This window comes from Plectrocnemia conspersa, unplaced genomic scaffold (assembly GCF_051122295.1).
Source record: "Plectrocnemia conspersa isolate PC_06_02 unplaced genomic scaffold, ASM5112229v1 ptg000005l, whole genome shotgun sequence".
In the NCBI taxonomy this organism is placed as follows: domain Eukaryota; kingdom Metazoa; phylum Arthropoda; class Insecta; order Trichoptera; family Polycentropodidae; genus Plectrocnemia; species Plectrocnemia conspersa.
In genome coordinates, this window is record NW_028277169.1 from 30,819,905 (window position 1) to 30,842,105 (window position 22,201).

General features: G+C 31.0%; 1 protein-coding gene across 14 annotated transcripts in view; it reads right to left on the bottom strand.

Annotated features, from left to right (window-relative positions):
- Positions 1 to 22,201, bottom strand: part of dpy (fibrillin-like protein dumpy) — a 218,877-nt gene that overhangs the window by 101,151 nt on the left and 95,525 nt on the right. For 8 of the 14 annotated variants that reach the window (XM_088185554.1, XM_088185553.1, XM_088185552.1 and 5 more), the window contains exons 4-10: positions 5,014 to 5,215; positions 4,702 to 4,806; positions 4,507 to 4,623; positions 3,745 to 3,876; positions 3,558 to 3,673; positions 3,148 to 3,403; positions 2,688 to 2,948 (exon numbers count right to left, since the gene is read on the bottom strand). In XM_088185554.1, coding sequence (XP_088041680.1) covers positions 2,688 to 2,948; positions 3,148 to 3,403; positions 3,558 to 3,673; positions 3,745 to 3,876; positions 4,507 to 4,623; positions 4,702 to 4,806; positions 5,014 to 5,215 — 1,189 coding nt within the window. The remainder of the gene's footprint in view (positions 1 to 2,687; positions 2,949 to 3,147; positions 3,404 to 3,557; positions 3,674 to 3,744; positions 3,877 to 4,506; positions 4,624 to 4,701; positions 4,807 to 5,013; positions 5,216 to 22,201) is intronic. The other 6 variants (XM_088185558.1, XM_088185557.1, XM_088185555.1 and 3 more) reach the window with 1 other exon arrangement.

The following is a 22,201-nucleotide window of genomic DNA, read 5'->3' on the forward strand; positions in this document are numbered from 1 at the left end:
GCATATGTAATCAATTATAATTTAATTTTGAAATATTAAAATACCAAATAACGCAGTTTAATTTTATTATATCAATGTTCTATTAAAAAAATTAAAATAAAATATTACAAGAACATGCATTTAAAATACTCGTTGTATTACACATTAACAAAAACTGGTTTTAAAAAGTATATCGCAAAAAATAATAAAAAAACTTGGATAACTAGTGAACTATTAACGTTACGAGTCATTTTAATTGATGTGATTAAGCATGAAGCAGAAAAGTAGAAAAACTACATTACTGAAAAGAATAAGCGTTAAATGAAAAAGAATATTAGTGAAAATATTTTTTTTAATCTGCTTAAAATAGTTTTATTTTATTTGTACCATCAATAGTTCACGAGATATTACTTTTATTATTAATTAGGTAATATATTTTTCCAAAAATATAATGTAGCTTGAAAAATTTGTTTTTTTTATTTTTTGTTTTACCATTTATCAACGAAGCAAATTTAGAAAGAAATAGATTGGCAAAGATTGAATTTAGTATATTTGATTATTTTGTTAAAGTCAACATTTAACAAATCCATCTAATATTTGGTGATACGTGAAATACCGCCTTGCACAAGTTACGCGTAAATCAGATAATGAAATATTGCCTAAATAATATTACGCACATTTAATGCAAAATGTGTTAATACATCATCAAACGCGGTGAATTTGCTGCCACGAAATATTTACTAATTCAATAGAATTAGATAAAAAGCAAACTTTGTTTAATGTGTTGCTCAAAAAATATATCACCAGATAATGCTGAAAGACATTTTGGCGAAACATCGCTCAACGTAGTTTAAATTCCGAATATATAAAAACATTTTTATTTTAAATTTAAAAAATAAATTAAATATTCGTTTGTTTATTGTAGATCTTAATTTACAACAAAATAGGAGTTAAAACAATGCGTTACAACGACGTAAATTAGTGAGATATATTTTTTTAATTAAAAAATTAGTATAGCTTATAATCAATATACTCAATTTTATTTAATTTATTGTGAATATCATTAGGAAAATCTAGGAAAACTTATTCTGCGATGATCAGTTTAAATAATTTATAAAATAATCACTAAATCCGATTAATTAAAATTATTTTTCAATTCCGATATTTATCTGTGAGATCAGGAAATTCTGGGAAAACCTAATCTTTGTTAATCGTTGAAATTATTACTAATTTTTATCTTCCAGACATGGTAGTACTGGTTAACTGTGTATTTTATTTGGTCCGGAAAATTTATCGCCCGCTTTTCACTGCCAGCAATTAATCGCTAGCAGTTTATTGGCGCATCAAATGATCGCATATACAATTTACAGCCTACAAATAACCGCTAACATATAATTTATATAAATTTGTTTGTAATTTTGCATTGACTTTTATTATTTATTAATTAAGTGCAAACTCGCTTAATCATTGGTTGGTGTGGCAAGTCTATACAATTAATTTTTGAAATCAATATGTATTTTGAAAGGTTTAAAATATATGCTGACTTAAAATTTGACAGTTGCGAAACGTCTATTTTCTGTTCAAACCCAAACCTAAGTGAGTTATATCTAATGGAAGCTAAGAAACTATTTGGTTAGGTTCGGGTATGAACTGCAAATGGAAGTTTCGCAATTTTACAGTGAAGGTAAATTTTTAATAGTATGAATATAATTTTACTAACCAGGCTAGTTAAAATGTATTTATTAAAAATTAAATTTTTAATTTAAAGTGATCAAAAAATATATTAAATTATACATACATATGTATTGCCCGGCGATTATTTGTAGGCTATAAATTATTTATGCGAAGAATCGACGCGGCAGTAAGCTGCTAGCGATTAATTGCTGGCGGTGAATTTTGGGTCATAAATTTTCCTAGATTCGTATTTTATGCTAGTTATATTAAAATAATTATTAATAAATGTCACTTTGTAGATGATTTTTTAAAATAAAAGTTAATTTTTGATCAATAAAAATTTGATTGCAAAAAATTTGAATATGCAAAAATCTAACACGCTTCATTATTCTGATCTTAAAAGATTACGTTTTTTGTTTTACTCAAGATAAAAAATGGTTATAAAATTTTTTTAACACCAAACCTAGAAAATTGTGAGACGAGCCTATGCTTCATAGAAGTTGAGGTCCTTAAATAATTTTCTTGAAAGGCAGTTATCTCAGGAAACTTTATTATTAAAGCTAATAGCCAAACGGTCTAAAACTTAAAAACCTCCTTATTTTCATTTCTATATACATACTCGTATGTATTTCTAGTCCAATGTATTCCTTCTGATTGACAGACTGTCTCAGAGCTTAACTTAGGTCCATTACAGCCACCAGAGACGATCATTCATCCTGGCTATTGTGTCATTTATATCTACTTTTTGCTAAATTGATTTATATGCAATTCTTAAATTCGTTCATTAAATATATTATTTAAGGTTTGCGAGATATGAGTGTTTAAAATATAGTTCTTCGTCTACCTAATGATAAGATATTTTATATAATAAAGCTACTTTTGAACCATCCTATTTATTAATGTATGTTTAATATGTGTCAAGAGTTTTTTTAGCGATCTAAAATTACAGACTTTAAGGGGGTGTTATCTGTATCATATTCCGTCTTTCACAAGTCTCGCTGTATTAGGACAATAGTAATAGAAAAAAGACACACTTTCGCAAGATTGATGGCCTTGTCCCGTGAATCCCTGCGGACATATGCACTTGTAGGAGCCCGGCACGTTGATGCACTTGGCATTGACTCCGCAAGAATTCGCTCTTCCGCATTCGTTGACATCTATGCACTCCAACAGTGCACCAGCCGGTGCTGTCGTATATCCATCAGGACAGACGCAGTTGTAGCTCCCTTCGGTGTTGACGCATTCAGACACCCCACTACACGGACTCCCAGACGGAGAGTCGCATTCGTTAATATCTAACAAATGTTTACTGCATTATGTTTTATTCCAAGCATGTTAAGCGGGTGCAATGTGTTTGGATGTTATATCATCTGGGTGTGTTTGGGCTAGGATTACCGGTTAATGGGGTTATGTTTACCATCAATCAAAAACACACACTTCAATCATAAATACCTTACCGTGTACTTTATACTTTTAACCGTGTTAAAACTGTACCTGTGCAGCCAGTCATTGGGTCTCCTCTGAATCCGGGTTGGCAGGCGCACTTGAAGCTGCCTGGGGTGTTGGAGCACAAGGCGTCTCTTCCGCAAGTGTTTCTGGATAGGCATTCGTTCGTGTCTGAGCATCCGGTAGTGTAGGGCTCTCCTTCAAATCCAGCAGGGCAGTCGCACTGTCTTCCTCCGAGTACGTTGGTACAAATGGCACCAGGGCCGCATCCTTTCCCAGACGCACACTCATCCACATCTACGCACTGTGTTAAAAATAAAAATAAATGATCCGTCGAATAAATTAAATTTAAGCTACCAATAACCTTATATCATGCAAATATTTTGCATTTACAATTCAATCAATACAAAGTTTAAGACTGTATATTAAACATAATGATGTGAGCATGATACACTTACAGCATCGTAAGGGTTTCCACTGAATCCTTCGCCGCACGTACACGTGTAATTTCCAGGATAATTGTTGCATATCGCGTTCTCGCCGCACACATCAGGATGTTCGCATTCGTTTATATCTATGTAAGACGGCAGATGTTATTCCACGTATATGATACAAATTATGATACAAAATAGTGATATGACATACCTCTGCATTCGACTTCGCCGTCTCCTTCATAGCCTTGATTGCATTTGCATATGAAATGAGCCGGCAGATTGCAGCACTCTGCGTTTTTCACGCATCGGGTTGCGATCGCCGTATCGGCGCACTCGTTGATGTCTAAACATATTTTATTATTAGAATGGATTTATGTTATATTTGTCGGCTGTTCGAAATGTTTCCAAACCTTTTTCATTTATTTTATTTATTACAAATTTAGAGTTAAAATATATTTTCATTGGCATTTCAGTGAATTCATATTGAAATACATTTCCACTGATAGGTGATAGTCAAATTATATTCCGCTTTGGCTTTCTTAAGATGCGTTCAATAGAGAATATACTAGTTCTTTTCTAATATTTAAAAAAGATGCAATTATAGAACAACAATTAACTCACTTCTCTTATATGTATTGATATATTATATAAAGATTAAAAATTGATACATTTCTTTATTGAAACGGAACGTGGCCCTAAAAATATTTTCTGCATTTATTTTTGATTATTTTTCAATGCTTTTGATAATTCGCATGCTTATGTAGTTTTTTTATTTAATCTGTCTATTTTAAAGATGACATTTTATATATGTTATTAGAAGCTGTATCATGATACCCGGCATTGGTTTTCTTTCCTCTAGAAGATATTTATTTACGATTTTTCTTCAGTACTGTTTAACGATGCAGCGATTATTTTGATGGTTCGGTAACTTTTCGAACAACCTGTTTATAGTGCGTATAATTTTATCGCTTACCTTCGCATCTGAAGCCGTTGCCTATGTATCCTGGAAAGCATGTGCACTGAAAGCTGCCGACGGTGTTCGTGCAGTGGGCAAACACGTCGCAAGGACGCGTCTTGCACTCGTTCACGTCTGCGATCAAGATGAGATAAGATAAGATAATGCGGGGAAATTTCTATAAATTGTATGTTACAAAAAGCCTGGAATTACCTAGCTCTTGACAATTGCATCCACCATATCCATCGTTACAGTGACAGACGCCGTTGAGGCAAACGCCGTTTGTGCATTCAGTGCCATCGTCTTTGGTGCAGTCGTCTAAAAAAATCAAGATTTATAGACAAGATATACCAAGATTTATATACTGTTTATTAAGATAACATTTTCACACTTCACATAAAAAAATATAAGCCCTGCTTAAGATATAAAACTATGATAGAAATATTTTATAAAAAGAACAAGTCTGTCTACTTGAAAGATTTTCATTTTCATTTTTTAAATCTTATAATAAATAATGATATTCACCTGTACACTTCAGCTCTTTTCTAAGCTCGTCCGAGCCTTTGTAACAGTCTTGGATGCCATCGCATAATTTCGATAGTTCGTACAGCTGAAGCACTTCCGTTGAGTCGTTTACCTGGCATCCGAAATATCCGTCTTCTAAATTTAAAAAGAATACTTCTCGTTTTATTCCTAGTCCGATCCCGTGTTGGGATTGTGTCGCGACCTGTAAAAATAAACAATAATATTAAAAAATACAATAAAACATAATTTGTTTTCATACTCCGATATAGCACACATCCATAACCTTGCTCAGAAAGTGCAAGGCTCGCAAAGTTCAACTCTTACGGCACTTGAATGGTTAATAATAATCCGCTCAGTGGCGCCAACTAGGCGCCGCGGACAAAATCACAAACAGTTCTCGATTTCATAACGGACCCGTTCGTAAGATTTTTTAGTATACCGTTACGTCATATCATCGGAGAATCGTAAAATGCCATAACCGACCAATCGGATATCGGCAAGTACTTAGGTGTTAACGAACGATGTTAAATAAAAGGGATTATCGTAAAAAGTAACTATAGCTCAACTATTTAAAATACATCAGAAATTGAAAATCAAATTAAAACTGAATATTTTGATTCTTTATCATGCAATAGATATTTTTCTATATACTGTAATATAAGGTCAATGATGCGTGGGATTGGATTGATGGGATGATTTACAGGTAATTTACAGTCTTCGCTGAATTAACTCAGCGTTTGCTTTCAACAATCGAGGAAACGGGTAAAACTTGATTGTGAGATAATCTAATAGACATGATCCAGTTTTCAGCACTAGAATTATTCTACTCGATCTTAAAGAATATTGCATTTGATCTTAGTTGTATAGTTTATGCATTATAAAAATGCAACTATAAAAAAAAAATCAAATATTTTAAAATTAAATATGTAAGATATATGTATTAAAGCATCTCACTCACAACATAAAAAAACGTTGCTTTAATAATTTAAGATTTTAAAACCGTTTCATAAACATTACATTTAAATTATACTCCAATCCTATTTTTTTTAATTTTTCAAGTTGAATTAATATTATCACCGATATGCCCCACGATCACTATAAGCATCACTAAATGATCGCAAAGTATATGATTATATATCAAACATTGAATATCCATGACCTCTCATGGTGTAAATATCCAATCAAAACTACGCTCCATCGATTCTTTACACTCTATGCGTTTCGTGCGCGTTTTTTCGGCTCACAGGAAGGGTGGCCGAGAGGCATGAATAGAAGAAGCTGGGAGGACAAGTTTTGCGCAATTTGCGGTTAATTAATAGAGCGGCTGGAAGTGGATTTTCTGGTTGGCCGCCCGCGTGCCGCGCTTCGGCTTCGCTGCATTTCGCAAAGTGTAACGGTATTACGACCGAAGCGGCCCCCGGGGGCCCTCTGCTTCGATTTTGGGTAACGGCATGTGTATCAAGGTATACCCCAGTTAAGAATTCAGGGTTTGCATAATTTCACACTTTCGTTGATTGACTTTCGTCGCGGTCCCATTTCACTTTAGTGGACACACAACATCACTTTCGATTTTGTGCCGTTCGTTCTGCGATGCGAGGCACGTAGTGTTGCTATACATATTATACTCGTACGGTATGGACTGTTTAGAGGCGTAGGCGAAGGTCGACTTTTAGAGAAAACGAAAGATAAAGAGAAGCTTAGAAACGTATATATAGATCACGGCACTTGCGTGTGTGTTATTGTTTGCATTTGCTTTTATCGGTTGTTTCAAGGTGAAGCGGATGTACCACAAATGTTAAGAACTTTCCATGGATTCTTACGTTGGGCTAATTAACAAAATATAAATAATATTTATGCACTACTGTAGTCAGTCTTAATTTTTATTTTAATATTTTTTTATTTTTCTTCTGGATTAAAAAATTGTAATAGGTGCATTTTATATTTTTTTTCTGGAAGAGATTTGTTTAATATTTTTTTATAAAGAAGAGATAACCAGTGTTTTAATTATATAATAAAAAAAAGCTTTTCGAGAAAGCGACAATATTTAAATTATTGTGTAATAGTAAAAAGTTTGAAATTAAAATTTTATATTCAGAAATCACAGTTAGTAGGCAATTTAAACAAAAACATTCTATTGTTATTTTGCCAAATAAACACAACACGCTTATCAACTATTGCATTGCTTGACTGAAACAAACCCCGTATGTCTTATACAATATATAAATATTTAAGAATTCAGCTTCTTTAGATCAGTGCGTTGTTTATCGCGTGGTTTTGCTATTTTTAATATGATTTTATATATAATGTTTTTTTTATTATTTATTTAAATTAAATTAAAACCATCATAAACTAACAGTTTACCCCAATGTGTCACGATGGTTGAAAATAATATATTGAATTATTTCACTATACAAAAAATAATACATAGAAAACAGAAAAATAAAATATTAAAATTATATGATACGAACCGGACCAGCTCATCGTAGCTGACATTAAACAGATAAATGTGTAATGACAGCGTATTAAGAAGCCAGATGGCGTAATATTTATAATATTTATTCAAATCCAAGTCAAAAGCGTCGTTCAAATATTTATTATATGTTATAATAAATAGTGCTGATCCTGACCGCGCGCTTTTTGGTCGTTAACATACTTTCTTGGCCTTAATTGTCATACTTATGACTTGGTTTTAATAACTAACTTAGAGACTTATATTTTAATACTGAATACTAAATACTACATATATTTTATTGTATGTATGGCACAAATTGTAATAAATTAATATATATAGCTTAAGAAGTATTGACGATCATATTATATGGGCGTAACCCAAATATTGTCATTTTATTCATATAAATATATTATAGTTAAAATAAATTACCATATTTGTTATAGCTTAAAGAATAGATATATTAAAAATATGGTGCTGAAATGCAAATTAAATTTAATATGTGCTTAAGAAGCGACGCAATTGGCGCGCAAACATCCTCATCTGTGATTTCTAGAGCTGTCTTGAACTACCATTATAAAATATATTACTTGGTAAAAGAGGGGAGAGACGCAGTATAGAGACTGAACCTTTTCCTGGTTACAGTAATTTTGTAAAAATAACTTTAAAAAAAATTGCATGGAGCCACCCTTTCATATGCAGCGATATAAAAATATGCAGCTGTTGTAAAATATTAAAAAATACTCGTACAAATTAGTTTCTTAACAAAAAAGGCTCAAGAATTCACAAATTCACAAAATACAAATTTTCGAGTTAATTTGGATATGACCTAGAATGGTTTAAGAGAGCCCACAACATAGACATATCGTCCAGAAAGCATCAAGAGAACACATTCGAAAAATTCCAACTGCATTACTAAAATCACAGCTGACAATAATACAACTCGACACGCCAACAGACTCTCAGAGTTTAAGGATCAATTATTTTAACTTAATCGCTTCATAGCGGCTTCTACATTTTCCTATATATATTTTTAACTATTACTAGCTTTTCTGGAGTCTATTTCGCTGCAAAGTCACACTTTTTCAGCTACAAAACCAATTGTGAATATGTCGATAGATTGTATCGAAGCCTGCTATATAAAACTTGAACGAAGGTTGTAAATTTTTTTATTTTTAAATATTAATATTTAAATAGTAATTTTGGAACGTAGTAGATTTAATCATATAATATATGCAATAAAGTACTACATATTTCTGATAATATACTACGAAACTTTATTTTTTCTGTACAATAAAGTTGTAGGAGTGTAATTTACTAACAATGCCTTCTCTGGTATTAAAATAATAATGCGACAAGATGATATTAAGTTAAGAAACGTTTTTTATATTGTAAATACTGATGTTACATCCGGAATAAGCGATAGAATAAGATATTATCATCAGCTACGTTATGCAAGGTCAATAGTCACGATGATCAATTATTATAATGATCCTAACACAGCCTTCCGTATAATACTAATAGTTTCATTTGCTAATTATAGTGATTACTATCTAAGTGCGTATGATTTTATTAATTCGATGATATATCAACAAATAAATCAGATAACGAGACAGAAAGTTAACCCATATCAGAAAGAGGCCACCCTGCTCCGCACCAATTCTTTCAGGTTTTATTCAGCACACATTAATCTTAATTCCATTTACCCTACGGGGCATCGTGGGGATTGCATTAAACGTTTAATGAGGTCCGTCTGGACCTCTGGGAGTATTCAGGTAGCCAACGATGATGGATGTCTGCGCATATGCACACATAACTTCTTTACTGCTAATAAAATTCGCAGAAAATGTTGTATCTAATTTTAGAAGGAATTCGCACAGCATTATCTGTGGCGATAAATTAATGGTCGACTGCGATTAGGTGTGGCTGTGCTGGCAACAATTTATTAAAATCGCGTACGCCCGAGAACCATTATTCATGTAACCATTTTTTATTTCGTTCTTCTTCTTATGGCTGCATTAAGAAATTGCTTTGAAGATGTTTCAAGATCACGCTCGCATTGATTTATTTCAGTACTTATTTAACAAGAATTGTCGGCATTCATTAATGTAATCAATATTTGAATGAACATGTATCTTAGAATTTTTGAAACAACTAAGTTACATCACCTTTTAACACTTTAAAAATAAACACTTGAGCAAAGCATTGACTTTCAAAGTAACTTAACACTTTTATGGTTCAAGAAATCACACATACCATTAACATTTTTTTCACAGCTTTATGTTACAAAATTATGCAGTAAATATACAACTATTTTATATAGATAGGTTTAAAATATGTTTTTTTATTTAAAATATGTTTAAATATTACTCCATTATTTTCAGGAGCTATAAACAAGCTGGAATATACAGCGTATGCATTTTTGGGTTATTTATGGTTTTAGCGATCCTAAAACTACAAATTATATATTTCTCCTCGCGGTCAATATGTCGTTCTGATAAGTATATTGCTCATTTGGAGTACCACAGGGATGCAATCTAGGTCCTCTGCTCTTTATTGACGGAAATTAATAACTCGGAATATTTATTATATGCTGATAACAAAAATACATGGAGTTGCTGTGGAAGTGATTTTAGTTACAGCTTGCTAAATACAAGCGATAGTTTTTGGGAGCTGGAAATATTTATATGAGATGGTGTTAATATATTTTATGAATTTTTTTTAGATCAATTACATATTAGTATCTTACGATTAATCTCTCAATACATTAATTCTATGCGATCTTATCATCATATGGTCGTAAACCATGTTTTCGTTTGTGTGCCATGTCCAATTTTAGCTACCATCTCTATATTGTCAATGGCAAAGGGGTTACATAATGGCGACCCATCTAAAGTCGTGCCGCGGCCTGCTGTGCTTTATTGCAATGAGAGAAACGTTAGAAAAGGTATATGTACATATACATACATACATACAGGACGTACCGTAAATGGATTTTCCGTCTGTGTTTTGCATGTTCGTGTAATTTTCGCGGTCACGAAAATGCGCGCATCACTCGTTAGCGTTTGTTGAACTTTGGATTAGATAATATATATTTTAAAATATATAATATGATCTGCATATAAAGGATTTAATATAATATTTTTCATCTGACAACTGTGACCTTCGACCATGTACTTTCTAAAGAGTCTTGTGGACATTTCTCGGTATTATTACTCAACTTACAGAATTGAGAAACAGATGCGGGACAATACGTTAATGAATCACTGATAAATTCGATGAAGAAAAAATATATAAAAAACCGGATGGGTATGAAATTTATAGGCATAGTGTGTCAATTGACAGTTTGAGGTATCTGAAATTTATCTTAAGCCAAGGTCATTTGATGTTAGACTTTAATAAAAAATATATAAATTATTTCCACACAAGTATGTATGTATCATACATATGAAATAATGGCATTTTTGCACGAAAAAATTAACAGTACAGTTCTTACTGTTACGGTTCTTTGTAATTAGCTCGTTATGCTTATTATAATGCAATATGCAACGCTGTTTTCTAATGAGATGTCGCTTATTGTGTTTTTCAATATGATAACGGCACAACATAGCGTTTCTCAATCTATCTATCTATCTCAATCTTAACATAATAATATTAATACACATAATCTCAATCTTAATATAAATAAATATTTGTACCATATGTCAATCTATTGATCAATGGAGAGATAGTTAAATTTATGTAGCTTGATTTTAGTTATTCATCAGGATATTAGTTAATAGCTCTTCTGAAAGTCTCAAAATGGCTCGTATGGGGGTCCGATCGAACTGATACATCGCTTGTTTTGAAGCAAAAAACTATTTTTTTTATATTTTATTTGGATGTAGTTTAGGCTTTAAAACGTTTCATGTATAGCGATCTTTTCGTTAAAATTTAAACCTACTGAGTAACGAGTGTTTAAAATTTTATACTTGTCGCCATTTTGCGAAAAATTGCCACATTGGATTTTGCTAACAAACATATACAGAATGCTCAAGAATTCTATACTGTGACTAAAATTCAACTTTAAATATGTATAAATAAACTCATACTGGCCTTAACTATATTGTAAGTCTTATGAGCGTATGTATGGTGGGTCGATCGACTCATAACACTAAACGTGTTTTGGAAAAAAAAACTTTTTTTTTATTTGTTATTTTTTTTAACGGTATCGCAATTATTTCAATAGCTCTATTTCGTTTAAAAAATTCAGATCTATATATTTAAAAGGAACCAAATACGAGCGTTAACTATATGCCAAGTCGCATAAAAGCTCGTTCGGGGGCCTGGTCAAAAAATTAATTAAATAGTCTGAATTTAAATCAACATTGGGTCAAAATAAAAATCAAATCTCGGTCAGAATTTTATTAACAGCCTGATTATAATTATATTATTCAGGAACAATATCATACAGGACGATCAAAGTTAAAATAATGAATGCTCATAATTATAGTATTCTGGGTTAGAATAAATATCAAATTATTAGAATAAAAATATAGGATGTTGAGAATTAAAACAATTATTTTATTCAAAGCCGATATAAATGTAAAATGGTTAGAATAAAAATAGTATATAGTCAGAATAAAAATATATGACGAGTATATGGATTAAAAAAAAATATTTTTACATTTATAGGATGCATATTTAAATGGGCAATAAATTATTTATTTCAGAAATATCTTATAAAATATTTCACTTGCACCTAAACTGAAATAAGCTAGGAACAAGCGAGCATTTGTCAGAACGTTGAATACTCAATGACTTGAAAGTATTCAGAGCGACGAACGAAACGGGAATAACGACAAAGCGGCGGCGGAGAGCACACTTGACTTGTGTTGCTATTTTACAATGTTCCACTAAAAAAAAGTGGCTTTATAACACTTTGACAATTACCATATTTTATTATGGTGATCATCTGTCAACATAAATCTGTACTTGGGTTGAAATACAGATAATATAATATAAATTTTCGCTATTCTTTATTATTACTAACTAAAAAAATATTCTGACCATCTGTCAAAATATTTCTTTTTGACAAGGCCATTTTAAATTTCTTTCATTTCTAAAATGCTGACCATTTAATATTTATTCTAGCCTTCATATTCTAACTGATGTATAAGCAGCAAAATAAATAAATAATACATTCAATTTAATGTGGTTAATGCTAAAAGAAAATCTAGAAATATTTTTTAAAATATGTCATTTCAGTAAAATCATATCATAGTACATTTTCACTAGTAGATATATATATTTATCTGTGAAAATAATAATTATCTAGCAGGTGCTAGTAAAATTATATGATTGTATATAGTAATATATTAATTTACATACTTATCTATATATTAATATATATATTTACATACTTATCATTATTTATTTACATCTGATGTATAAATGTGTATTTTTTGCTAAAGTTATATTTTCTCTAGTAAAGCCCAAATATATATTCACTAGTAGATATATATTTTTACTAGAGAAAATATAATTTAACTGAGAAGCGCTAATATGCTGCTCTAAAATGTTTATGAAGTTCAATTTGACAGTTGCGAAACGTCCATTTGCTGTTCAAACCCAAACCTTATTAATATTCTAAAACAAATGATAGTTTTAGAACATTCATAAGGTCAAATCCAAAATAAACACTAAGCCAACACATCTCTCAGCGCAAAACAAGCAAAAGAATAAGTACAGATAGACATCGCATCTCAGATATTGCTCTATAGTTCGTCTGCATTTCGATATTGAACCATGTTTTAAAAATATGATAGCTATCCTTACTGATATTACTATGGACTTCCATAAGAGGGCTGATTAAAGTAAATTCAAACCGAATTTTGGTCAATAGGAGAGCGAAAAAACAATTATCACTTCTCAGAAGGCAAAAATTCACGTCAAAAGCAATAAAATCGTGTTGGTGCCGTCGCAGTGGGAACGCTCGGTAACGAGCGTTCCCACTGCGACGGCGACGGCACGATTTTATTGCTTTTGACGTGGATTTTTGACTTCTGAGAAGGGATAATTGTTTTTTGCGCTATCCTATTGGTCAAAATTTGGTTTAGATGTGCTTTATTTGATTCTCCTACGTAAACGCTTGATAATCGAGTGTTTTCACCGCGATGGCACGATTTGATTGCTTTTGACCTAGACTGAAAATTTACTTTATGGCAACACTGAGCAGTAAAGAAAACACGACTAATTATCAGGTAAATATTTTATTAAATTTTGATGCCAAATTAAAATAATTCGCATTTTAGAAAATAATTTTTATATTTGTTGCATAGAAAAAAAAATTGTAGCATAAAAAACCCTAAGTTAGAATCCCATATAGATCTAAGTGTTTTACAATTTTTATGTAGTGAATATTATATAATCAATTTCGATTAGGTATACCAAGATTTTTTTATTCCACGGATGAATATCGCGATGATTGATTAAAATCGAACTAGGTTGTACATACTAGGTATTGATAGTTCTTTAATAATGAGTTACTTCACCTCATAGAGAATATCTAATATGTATTTAACAGAAAATAAGAATAACAAGTGATGATACATCCAAAAAGAAAATTTATATAAAAAGTTTGAGAGTATATTTTCGTGTATTTTTTAAATCTCAATATTAGTACATTTTAAAATAATTCCAAACATCACTTAAAATACTTTTATGATTCATAAAATAGTAACGTTTGTTACCCATACCTACTTATATAAGAAAATATTATGCAAATCTATTAGGTTATGCTTCAGCAAGCATTCTCCTCAGATACCATGAAATACTCCCATCAAATTTTTTTCTGCATTCCAACCTGTCACACATTGCACACGTACAATATGTACAGCCATCAGGGAAGACAGCCGGAAGAAGTTGTCTAAGTAACTTATCTAGGTACCTACTACAGTTCACGGTCGCTTCCCATGGTGTGCAAGAGTGTCTCGCAATTACCTCCAGAAGACGAGCAACGCTCCAGCGAAATAACCAACATCATGGCGTTATTACATTCACAGTTATGTAGAAGAAGAGAAGTCGAGTCGGCGTCGATGTAGAGGAGAGAAAGATAGATACACAGCGAGAGAGAGATGGCGGTTCTATCCGAGGTCTATTATGCGATATTACACAATGCTCCGATGGTGCTATCTATTACCGTAACCGCGAAACGCCTAATTAACTCGCGACAGTTTTGCTTCAACCTCCACCTGTTATTAAAGAGTTGGAAGCGTGCATTTTTTATTGCTCTAGCTAGGTTAACGATCTTTGTGTTGACGGTTAAAAATATTTGCATGAAATTGGCATTGTCAACCTTCATACCATTTCATTCTGAACTCTTAGAGAAGCCGTTGAATTTATGTAGACCGTGGATGTAAGACTGTCAAATAAATCAAAATGCCAATATAAATGGCATCTAGATGAACATTTTAAGGCAAGCAGTAAGTTAGTAAATTATTACTGCTGAAGTATCGCATAAATTTTAACAATTATATTAAATAAATGGTAGTGAATAATTGAGGCAATGCATAGCTTATTTTGCCGATTTATATATTACTATTTAATATATAAATAAAACGTACTGCTCGAATTATTAATTAATAGCAAATATTTTAATAAATAAAATCTCAATACATTTTATTGGTAAAACATTTAAGGCAATATAACATCCCAAATTTTTACGATGCAACTATTTTTTTTTAGATTGATAATTAAACCTATATTTTCCTTAAAGTAACTACCGAAGCCTACTAGGCCATACAGCGTTTTACTAATAAACTGTTTCTATAAGGAAAATGTCGAAATTAAATTGATTTATTTATACTTTTTATAGAAAGAAATATTTTTAAATAAATTGTCATTTTATTAAAATAAATATGAAATAATAAAATATTAGTTTCTTTGAGGCTGCGTGGGTATCTCGACATTTTCTATACAAATGTTAAAGATGAAAACAATTTAATCTGAAAATCTACTGATTTTTAGTTTATGCAGTATTTATTGTTGACCAGAGAATTTCTTCTCATATTCTTTAAGATTACAACGCGTAGTCAAAAATGTATTTCAACATCTTAAGTATTTTATCTTGAGAAGCGCTTTTTAAAATCACATAAAATCTGTTAAATTAACGCGTATTACTAAATAACCTGTTTTGTTTTGCGAATATAAGCATGCTATTGATTAAATATAGTGTGCAATACAAATGCATAAATAATGATCGGTAATTGGTAAATATATATATGCGTAGCATAACATTTATTATTATTATAGATTTCACGTTATAATGCTAGCACAGCAAATATAAAACTTTTTGCTTCTTTTAAAAATATATTTTATAATAATAACACAGTTTAAGATAACAAAATATTAAATTTGCTTTTAAATGATGCTTTTTAATACCGCGACGTTTCGCCAAAAATGTCTTACAGCATAATTTGGTGCAACTTTTTTTGAGCAGAAATTTATAAGCATCGCAAATACGTTTGATAAATTGCAGCATATTGATTTCACTATTATAGTATATAATATATATGTTTTGAAATGTTCTTTTAAAAATATGCATTAAGATGCAAATAAATGATTTTTTTTATATGTTTTTAAAGACCACGACGTTTCGCCAAAAAAATCATGTAGCGTTATTTAGTGCTACTTTTTGTTGAGCAACAAATTTCAAACATCGCACAGCGTTTGATGAAATATATATTTATCTAACATCATTTTGAATAATGTAAATGTATTTATTTGCAAATATTGTTGTAGGTTTAACTTTTCAAAGCTCGCACAGTTATATTTAATTTTAGTTCTTCTAAAGCATGATTTTTTTATATTTAATTATATATTTTTTTAATTTGATCTGCTTTAGTGTTATTTAAAATCACAAAGTTTTGCCAAAAATATCGTTAAGCAAATAATAGCTGTGTATTTTTTGAGCATCACTATTAAATTTTAGTAATAATAAGATACATATCGAATTGTTTCGTTTTATGCTTGCACTAATTGAAGTTCAACTAAAGTTAAGCTAGCGGCTACACTGCCACAAATTTCATATGCCGTCCGGACGGCGGGCGTGAATGACGTCCGCACGGCGGCTACTGTTATGTAAAGCTGGCATATTTGCGCGCGATCGAAAAATGTTCCAAATAATCGCAATTTTTAAATTGTCATATTATTCAAATTACGCTACTGATAATTATAAAAGTTTGTGTGGGCACTCACCAATACAATATCAGTGAAAACTTTTCGGACGTAAATATTAAATTTACGCAAAATCTGTGTCGACTTTTTCAAAATGCCATAAGGCATAAAAATTATACTTCAGAATACGAACACCACATCTGTGACTATCATAGATTCTAAATAAGAATTCGTTATGGTGTGACATTTATATAAACCGATCTAGGAAAATACATAAGGATATTCAAAACGATTTTTTTTAACAAAATCAAGTACCACTAATTATTTTTAATTATTTAATTTTATATGAAAAAAAATATCTGTTAGAAGAATATACTATCAAAAATATAATTAATCCCTTTTGGTGCCCTAAAATATTCAAAGATGTCAGTAAGAGTCTGTTGAAGTACCCGATAAGCATGTGGTATTATAACTTGACCACGTGACTACGATGCAGCGCTTGACATGCGTATTGACCATAAGACGCCTACGCGCATACTGATATTGAACGGAGTTACTCGATCTATCTCAGTTTGCGAAAAACCATATCATTATCTCTCTCACTGCGCGAGAGAGCGAAAGGTGAAGTATCTCACCGCTCGTACTCGAAAGAGCAGCTCCGACTTCGGTTCCTTTGACTTCGGTCCGTTTGCCGACAATGTCAATGAATTACCTTGACTTTACCTTTCGTTTTCGGTAACCTCGGACAACTTCCGAGAGATTTTAGAGCGGACAGAACCGAACTCGACCGAAGTAACCCACTATATTCTCCATCCTTGGCTAACCTTGGCCAACTTCTAGAGAGTGTAGTGCAGGTATTATGAATTTATAAAAATTGAAGCAAAGTATAGTTTATTATACATATGTTTCAAATTGCATGATCGTTAATTGGTTCATATATATTTGCAGGAAATATTTTTTGTAGTACATTTGAATATATGTATTTTTAATTTTAAAGCAGCTTTAAGATGCAATTTTTTTTTCTGAATTTTCCAAGCGCTACTTAATTTATAAGACTACGTTTTAGCAAATATTTATCATAGCATTATTTGGCGTTACTTATCGATAATTAAAAAAATATTATTAAAAAACACACTGTAGATCTATTAATAAACAACATTGAAGCAGGCATATCTAAATTATTTTACATCATGAGCAACATAAACAATTTTGTATATGTCCTAAGGCTATTTTGAAAATAGAATATGTTGTTAATTAGAACAAACTTATGTATATTAAGACAAAGTCGAATTTAAAACTAAACCATAATTTAAAGTCTGTTTTTAATGGCTTAATTTATTGGGAATATTCTGTTAATTTTATGTATAGAAATTAAGAACAAATTTTTACAGCTTTAAAATGAGATTTTTAAGCCAAATATCTATATTTAATAAAAATCACTGGGAATCTGATAGCTTCGCATTGTTATTATATATTGAATACAAGACATAGTTGAAAAATTTATTGTTATTGGCATATGCTAAAAAATGCACTCAGCATTAATTAGCAGTTTACATCTGCAAAGAGATGAGCAACTTTCAAAATGAACCAAGTTTTTTATTCTATTTGCTTTCGCCACATATTTTACAGAACGTGTTTTTGTTTGAATATGTTAATATTGACATTAATAAAAATAATAGTAAATAGCTTAATAAAATTTTTAGCTTTGTATCTTAGATAAAATATAATTTACACATTGTCTAACTAACCATATATGTTGTTAAATAAAAAGTTTAATATATAAATTTAATAACTAATCGATTTTATATGCATAAATAAATAATATATGCTACTGAAGAAAAAATTTCTGCAAATATTTGGATTTTTTTAATTTCATAATAATGAATGGAAGTGGATATTGATATTTTTAAGCTTTTCTTTGCTATAAGAAATTAAATTGTGTGCAACCTCCGATATGATCGAATAGAAATTCATTAGTACTTCGCATCTGCTAGGAAGTGCACTCACCGTTCACGTACTACAGATACAGATCTTTAGAATAGATAGGCACCAAGCTAGCATCCGTGAATATGGGTTATGGGCGAGATAAACGTTAATTATGGTCTTTCGATGGGAGCAATGGGTTGCATGCACGCACAAATCTAGCCGATGGCAGTGGGATAGTCCATTAAGACCATGGAAGGTCACGGGTTCGATCACCCATCTTACACGTATTCTCAAAGCTGTATGTTAAATAATAATAAAATAAAAAAAATCAGTGTGCACCGAATTCACGTATCGAGATTTAATTATTGGACCGGTTATTGCGGAAGTGCAAATCTCTAGACCACACCTATTGAGCCTACCGACTCTGGCAGCTTGTACCTAGACGGTATATAATAAGATCGAAGCCTTTTATAATACATGTGGAAGGCGGATCGAACTTGGACTTGAAAGCGTAATAAATGTTTTAAATGCAGCTAGTAAGAAACGTTTCACGCTTGCATGGATTTTTATTTTAATCAAGTAAAAAATTGCTTACTTTTCAGCATTTTTTTCTTCGCAGTCTACCCTCAAAATAGTTGCTGTTTTTATTGTGATTAATGTTTGTTTAATATTAAATTTTATTATAAAAATTTTGAGTGTATGTATATGGAAAAAAGTTCAATATATAAAACTGTATCAATCATGCGCCGCGATTTAACCTCTCGAGCGCCACACCCTTCAAATTTTCCGTTTCATTGTTACCGACGTGACCCATTAAGGCTGTATGGCCTTGCTGCTCAAAGGCTAATAAGGCCAACGCATATGTTTTTTTTCGTATTCATATTTGTGTTCGAAAGATCAGCAGCAGCTGTTTTCTCGCGTGGGCAGACGGTTGAGAGACGACAGTGACGTCACTGTTGCGCAACCTCTTCAATGCCAACTCGTTTCTCCTCTTGGGTGACACCTACCGATGCGGTGGTGGTGTTTAATTCGCACATTTTTGAGTCATATTCGAAAGTCTGAGTCTAAGATCGAAAGTCCGTATCAAAGTTGACGTCATGAAAAGGAAAATCATAAGCGTCCTCAATAAGCAACCTTTCAATTCTTGTGAAGCTTCACTTTATAACAAATGATGAGATTTTTTAAAGCTTTTTAATTACACCTATGATAAGCATAGTCTAGATTTAATTAAATCAATCACACGTCGTGGGTGCTTTAACGTTGCAAAAGTGAACGGCATTGTTTTAACTAATTCTAACAGTGGGCGTTTCGCCGACGTTTCGCAAAAGAACAATTTCATTACGAATCAGAAACGACGGGATATTTGCGCACGTCTCATCATTATTTCACGGTTAATTGCGCACATCAAAGCTGGACTGACCAATAATTTATAACGCTTAATAGACGCCCATCGCGAATGATTTGCGCTCAGCGCATCTGCCCATGCTAGGATAATAACGTGGGAACTTCCTGACTTAACTTCATATGTAAAGCTTTCGATTCTGTGAATCATATGCACATAAATCCCATGAAAATATTTTAAATAAATATCTTAAGAATAAATTAAGATGTTATGGGTAAAAGATTACTTATTGTTAACAATAAATATACATTAAAACGTAATCCTTTCTTGAATATCTTCACATCTTAAGAAGAATGATAATGGGTTAAAAAATATATGGTAAACATCAACATAATTTTTTTAAGAGAAAAATATTTTACCAGTTTGTAGTATTAATATTTTTTTATGTGCCATACAATTTTAGCGAAGTTACACTTTCACAAGTGAAATCTAAATACATTTTCACCAGTAGATTCATATTACTACTAGCGAAAATATGATTTAACTAATAATATGCTGCTCTAAAATGCCCATTAAGCTCAATTTGACAGTTGCGAAACGTCTATTTGCTGTGCAAACCCAAACCATATAAAATTTCTAAAACAAATTATAGTTTTAGAACTTTCATTAGGTCAAGTCCAAAATAAAAAGCCAACTCATCTCTCAGGGGTAGAATAAGTACAGACAGACATTGTAACTCACACATTGCTCCATAGTTTATCTGCATTTTAAAAATTAAACTATGTTTTGAAAATATGATAGCTATTCTTACCGATATTACTATGGACTATTAATATAAGAAGGCTGATTAAAATATATTCAAACCAAATTTTGGACAATAGGAGAGCGCAAAAACAATTATCACTTCTCAGAAGGCAAAAATTCACGTCAAAAGCAATAAAATCGTGTCGGCGCCGTTGCAGTGGGAACGCTCGGTAACGAGCGTTCCCACTGCAACGGCGCCGACACGATTTTATTGCTTTTGACGTGGATTTTTGACTTCTGAGAAGGGATAATTGTTTTTTGCGATCTCCTATTGGTCAAAATTTGATTTAGATGTTCTTTATTCGGTTCTAACTCATAGTAATGTTATAAAAAGTCTAAATATAAACGCGTTTTCACTGCAATGGCACGATTTTATTGCTTTTGACCTAGACTGAAAATGCACTATATGGCAACACTGAGCAGCAAAAAAAACACGACTAAAATATGTCTTAAGAAAATAATTTTTATATTAATTTTTAGCATAGAAAAAAAAATGTAGCATAAAAAAAAACTAGAAAACCCTAAGTTAGAATCCTATATAGATCTAAGCGTTTTTTTAATTTATAATGTAGTTTATTTATATACATATAGTAAAACATTGTAATTTATTTCAATATTTTATATAATTATAATTCAAATAAAATTCCGAGCCCAAACCTGACATCTCAAATAAAGCATTCAATGAAATAATAGTATAGTTTTACGAAAAATAACATTTAATTATGCCACATTTTATGATTAATTAAAAAGAACAATAAAAAACCAGTTTCTGAATCTTTTAATATTTTTATTTCTACCATAAGAAGATCATTTAATAAAATATCAACGCAGTTTTACAGAAAAAAACATTTAATTGTTTCATATTATAAATTTATAGTTTGTAGTGAAAAACATGTTTTAAATTGAAATTAACATCAGGATTATTGCGCAAATAAAAATTGCGTATACGTAAATTCCACACAACGATAATTTTGAAGTGATTGTTTGATTGTCAAATATATTTAACTACTCTTTATTTTCAAGTAAAAAATTGTGTAATTAGAAAAAATATACGTAAATCATACCATCTTTTAAATTATATTTATATATACATATATATTGACGTATTCTTAAATATACATATATGTGATATTGCTCATATATGATCAAAGTTTTAGCTGTTATAAATATTTGCTCTGCGCAATTCCTATTTGAGCAATAATCCGTAAAACATATACCTATATGCTTACTCAAAGTTTTGTAAAAATCATTTAATAAAATAATAATGTATTTAATGTAAATCACAATTGATTGTAAAAATATTATAGTATTAATATAGTTTGTAATAAAAAAAATGTTCTAAATTAGAATAAACCATAAAATTTCAACCCTAATACCTTTGAGTACTTATATTTTTACGTAAAGTCTATAAAACGCATTTAAGGAAATATTAACGTATTCAGCACTAAAGAAGTAATTGTCTCATACTGTACTGTAAGATTATAATAAATATAGTTTATAGTATAAAAACA